This window comes from Benincasa hispida, chromosome 12, assembly GCF_027475165.1.
Source record: "Benincasa hispida cultivar pf3 chromosome 12, pf3_genome.v1.1, whole genome shotgun sequence".
NCBI classification, from domain to species: domain Eukaryota; kingdom Viridiplantae; phylum Streptophyta; class Magnoliopsida; order Cucurbitales; family Cucurbitaceae; genus Benincasa; species Benincasa hispida.
Genome location: NC_143489.1, coordinates 73,359,397 through 73,364,954, shown reverse-complemented (window position 1 = coordinate 73,364,954; position 5,558 = coordinate 73,359,397). Strand labels below are relative to the sequence as shown.

General features: G+C 27.2%; 1 protein-coding gene across 1 annotated transcript; it reads left to right on the top strand.

Annotated features, from left to right (window-relative positions):
• The first annotated feature begins 1,548 nt into the window (after positions 1-1,548).
• On the top strand, positions 1,549-5,356 carry LOC120068197 (cytochrome b5-like). The gene is made up of 4 exons (XM_039019908.2): positions 1,549-1,666; positions 1,768-1,878; positions 2,488-2,554; positions 5,013-5,356. Exons 2-4 carry the CDS (start codon positions 1,786-1,788, stop codon positions 5,252-5,254), a joined length of 402 nt encoding a protein of 133 aa, XP_038875836.1. The 5' UTR covers positions 1,549-1,666; positions 1,768-1,785; the 3' UTR covers positions 5,255-5,356.
• The last annotated feature ends 202 nt before the right edge of the window (positions 5,357-5,558 follow it).

Sequence of the window (5,558 nt, the reverse complement as noted above, 5' to 3'; positions counted from 1 at the left end):
ATTTAATGAAATTAAACATAATCGAAGAGATTATAATATTTAAATATTCATTTAAATATATGAATAGGATTTATGTATCAATTAGGTGTTTGATCATTTAATATTTGATATTAAATTATTAATTTATTAATTAATTAGTTAAATTAAAACATTTTTCATTGTTCAAAATCAGATTTGAAAACTTATTTTTGATTTTTCTGAAAATTAAAATTAAATTTTGAAAAATGAAATTGGAAACTCCACTTTAATTGAATTTTCCAATTTTTTTTTGTTTGCTTAAGTGGTTTTTCTACAAATTAAACACCTAGCCATTTGAATTGATGCTTTTGAGTGTCAATCAGCATTATCTTCAAGTGCCTGCATGAATTGAAAAAAAAAAAAAAAAGTTCAATTTTCAGATTTTATGGTTCAGGCAAATTGAAAACCAAAAACCCTCTATTCTCTTTCAAACCCTCTTTGTTTTCTCATCTAATTACTCTCAATTTAGTGTTTTCAACACACAATCAGAGTTAAAAGATAGTAGAGAAGATCCTCTTGATGGTCTATTGAAAGATTGAAAGACAAATTCGTGGAATTAAGCAAGAATTTGAAGGGTTTTCATCAAAGATAATATGCTCTTGAAACCCTCTTTTGAAAATTGTTTTAATGCATGTTTTGAAACTCAAATTAAGTGTAATTAGAGTATTTATTGATTCTGATTGTTTGTTTACTCTATCAGTTATAAATGTAGTCTTAACATCTATGTCAAACATGACTAACTCATGCAGAATATTTTATTTTCCTAATCTGAAATTTATATGTGAAATATTTTTATTTCTAAATTAGAAAATTTGCATCAGATGTATATTGTTTGATTTTTTCCTTTTTTTGGTGTAATCTTATTCTAACAAAAAGGAATTTTTTTAAAAAAAAATTCTTTCTTTAATTGTCATAAGTTTTAAAAGGAGAATAATAATTATCATTTAGTGTGTCGCATTTGTTCATTGTGGGAGATGTTTTTCTTCTTGATGGCCGATTTGTGCAACATGGTGTTTTGATCTTAGCTTACATTTTACCGCTTTATAACTTCGTTGGTTGAATCATTCAAGAAATTTTGTCTTGGGGGAACCTAAGGCATCATTGAAGGGAAAGGATTCTTGGTCTTAGGGGGAATCTAAGATGTCATACTCGAGAATCAGAAATCAGGGGTCAAACCTCGCACGAAGAAACCTAATTTAAAAAAGGATATTCTGATAACTTAGTGGTGATAGCTAAAATGCTTGATTCCTAATGGGCTGAATGTTAAGGCCCTAAAGCCCAATCTACCTCTATAATGCTTGATTCCTAAAAATAACCATTCTAAACACAATTGTTTTAATCTAACTTGACTTAGGAGAAGGAAAATAGCATACTAAGCCCAAAATATTATAAAACCAAAAGATTGCCGATGTGACCCTTTAGTCGTTTTTCACGTGGATTGGCATCAGATCTGCTTCACGTTTATTCACCAACTAAATGTTAAAATAATTTATATCAATCCTAATATATATAATACAATACTTGGTACTTTTAAAATTAAAGGCAAATATTCATTTATAATCACTTTGGAAGCCCTAAATCCTAAAAGGAACATTTTTTTTCTTTCTAAGGAGGAATCATTCAGAAGAAATCTCATATTCTCTCTCAAGTAAGTCACTCTAGCTAGCTAGCCTCTCATTGTTTCCCTTTCTTTTTCTTTTACTTCTTCTTCCATCTATGGTCTGAAATATTCAATCTCTCTCCTTGTAGGAAGTGCAGAGGAGTTTCATGCAAATGGATTCAAGTTCTAAACTGTATTCTTTTGATGAGGTTTCAAAGCACAACCACCACAGAGATTGCTGGCTTATAATCTCTGGATATGTATGTCTTTCCCTACTTTCTTCATCTTTTCACTCTCTCTTTACAATTTTTAATCTCTGGCTTATCAACTCTAGAGTTAATGTATTGGAGTTAGAAACCTTGTATTTAGAAGAGTTATAAGATAGAAATGTGCGACTGAAGGAAAATTGAATTTTTTTTTTTATATAAATATGTAAATTTCAGTAGTGTTTATTATTGAAATTGAGTGTTTACTCCAATTTATAAAATTAGAATGGTCAAAACACCACTATTGTGTATTTTTCCTACTAATGTAGTTGTAAAATCTCACCATTGTTAATTTTACCTTCTTTGCTATGATATTAACCATCTATATAATTTATTTTGAAACTGCGATTAAAGTTTCACAGTAAAAAATAATAATTAATATCTTAATTGATATAAATTTTAGTTTTATTTTAAAATGATGAGGTGATTACTCATTATTTAAGGGACAGTTGCAAATATAACTATCTTTTAAAAAAAAATGTTAGTTGTATATTTAATTAAAAACACTAAAAGTGCTGCCATTTGATTGCCCCTTACTTTGAAATATTTTAATAATGAATATTTTATTTATACAATTTATCTAAAAATGTGGATTTGTTTTAGGTGTACGATGTGACTGCTTTTTTACCGGATCATCCAGGTGGCGAAGAGCTTCTTCTGCTTGCAGTCGGTGAGATGCCACATCATCTTTAATAATATAAATCTTCAATTTATTACTTTTTAAAAAATAACTCAGCTCTCTATTGTAATTATTTAAGCTAACGAAAATGTTTTTTATTTTTATTTTTCAAAACTAGATTTAGAGCAAAACTTACCTGCTTACCTGTCTGCATCTAGCTCCTTCAGACCGCCACGTGGCTTATTTTTAGGGTGACGTGTGGCAATCCCATTTCCCTTTTTTCCTGGTTTTACACGATTTTTGTGATTTTTATTCTTTTCTTTTCACAGTTTCTTCCATTCCTTTTTTTTTTTTTTTTCATTTACGTGACAATGGTATCTATTATTTTTTTAATCATTGACAATATCAATTTTTTTTTAATTTTATATTTTTTTCCTCTTTTCTCATTTATACATCACTAATTATTCTCAATTAATCAATGGAAAGTTGAAATTTCAAAATAATAAGATAAAAAAATATGTTTATAAGCTAAAGAACGACAATTACATGATCAATCTTTTTTTTTTTTTGTTTTATAAATTTTTATCTTCTTGTTTTCATTTATCACAATATAACTGAATAAAACAATGTAAAAATATGTTTCATAACCAAAAATAATATCAATCATATTTTGAACTTTGAAAATACTACATAATATCAGTTATTTTCATAAATAAATAAGCAGACAAGATTTTTCTAAATTGGAATCATTCAATCGAGATTTTCAAATTCCTTCATCGCTTAATTATTCTTAATTATTCTGCTAATTTCGAGGAAATGAGAAGTGTTTCAAATGAATTAACAGCAAAAGTCAATGAAATCATGAATGAATTAGAAATATATATAAATTTAAAATCAAAATTGATAAAAAAAAAAAAATGTGTAAGAGAAAAGGGGAAATGGGGTTGCCACGTGGAACAACCATGTGCAGACCAACGAGTAGGTAAGTTTTACTTTTAAACTTGTAGACACTATTTTTACCTCAAATTTTTTTATTATTTATCTACTCATAACTTATGATTTAAAAAATTAAGTCAATTGAAAATTAAAAAAAAAATTGCTTTTAAAAAATTGTTTTTATTTTTGAAATTTGGCTAATAATTCAACATTATATTTAAGAAAACTGTGAATCATGGTAAACAATGGGGAGAAAATATGCTTAATTTTCAAAAATTAAAAACAAAAAATGAAATGGTTATCAAATAAGGCCTTGTTTTTTTTATTTTAAGTTTTTAGAAAAGTAAGTTTATAAACATCTTTTCAACCTTTAAATTTATTATTTTGTTATATATTTTCTGCAATATTTTAAAAATGAAGTTAAATTTTGAAAATTAATAAAAATAGTTTTTTTAAAAAGTATATTTTGTTTTTTTAAGTCTCGGCTAAAAATTCAACTATGTTACTTAAAAAAAAAGATGAAAATCATAGTAAAAAATTGAAAAAAAAATGAACGGGTCTTAAATTACTTTTTAAAAAAGAGTGCATTTGTCATTCTGTTTGTATCCACCTTTTTACAACCTATCTAATGATTTAATTATAATTTGTCATGGTGACATGTTTTTCTTTTTCATATTTTTTTATTATATATTTTTTTAATTTTTTTAGTACGTGATTGAATTGAGATGCACAAAAATAAGTAAAACTTAAGAGACATCTAAATATTGCTTTTAATAAAATGGCATAGACATTAGCAAAGTTTTAGCATAAGTCAGAAAATCATATTTACCTTTATATTTTAAATTTAATTTCTATATTTTCTTAATACCTTAAAATGATTAGTCTTTCATCATTACTTTGAAGTTAGTTTTTATCCAACCTTTTAAAGTAAGAACAATAATCTCTATTTTAAATATAGCACATTGTCAATAATGTTGATAGAAAAGTTCGTAGAGACTAAATATTTTTTAAAAAATTAAATAAAAAGTAACAATCGAAACTAGTTATAGGATTTTTTTTTAAGGTAAAAGAACTAAATTTGAACATTTAAAAGTACAATAAACAAATGTACAAAGTTTATTCTTAGATGTTGTGAGGTAAAGGTTAAGCAATGACAATATGTTTTGGCAGGAAGAGTATTTTCTCATTTCATATTTCAAATCTTATGATTAAGTCTAATTGTTTGAAGGTTGGTTAATCTATTGATGAAGCTAAGGTTGAGATTGTGAACTGGGGGTCGTCTCCTTCTCTCATGTTCGTCATTGTCACATAATGTTCTAGTGCACTCTCAAGTGTAAAAAGCTCTAGAGGAGCAGGAGCTATCCCTTCTCCTTTTTCCTTACCTTGAATAGTTCTCCACTCTGGCTTGAGATTTTATTTTGTAGTTTATTTGTTATCTATTTTGGTATATATATTGACAATATGGGGGAGGAAGATCATGTGTTTATATCAGTTAAACTAAACTCATTTGCTCATTTTGACCATTAAAATAGAAGTATTTTGAGGATTGAAGTGATGGGATTTGAATATGCAGGAAGAGATGCAACATTTGATTTTAAGAGTGTTGGGCACAGCGAGTTGGCTCAAGAGAAGATGAAAAAGTATCGAATCGGGAAGATCGACATGTCGACTCTCCCTAGGAAACAACAATATGTGGAAACTACACCATATCAGCCAACTCCAAGTCTGTTTTCCTTCTCACCCATCCATCTCCTAATCCCTATTTTGCTCTTAGCCTTGGCTTTTGCATTTCCATATTTCAAACTTAAAGCCTAAAATTCATTATTTTACAGTTCTATTCTACTTTCCCACAAGGATTATTATAGGCTATGCTACAATAACAATAACAATTTGAAGCTAATTGCCTTCATTATTGAATGGTTCAATGGGTTTCTATCACTTCTTAATTTCTGTTTTCATACCTCTTTACCATGAACTTGTAGTTTTCTTGTCAAATAATATGCTTGGATTATTAAGATAATTCAAATATAAAAAAGTTGTTTGAAGATACTTTTTGGTGATTCAACTTTTTCAAATGATATACTTTCAAGATTGTTAGATTTTAACAATCTAGTCTATC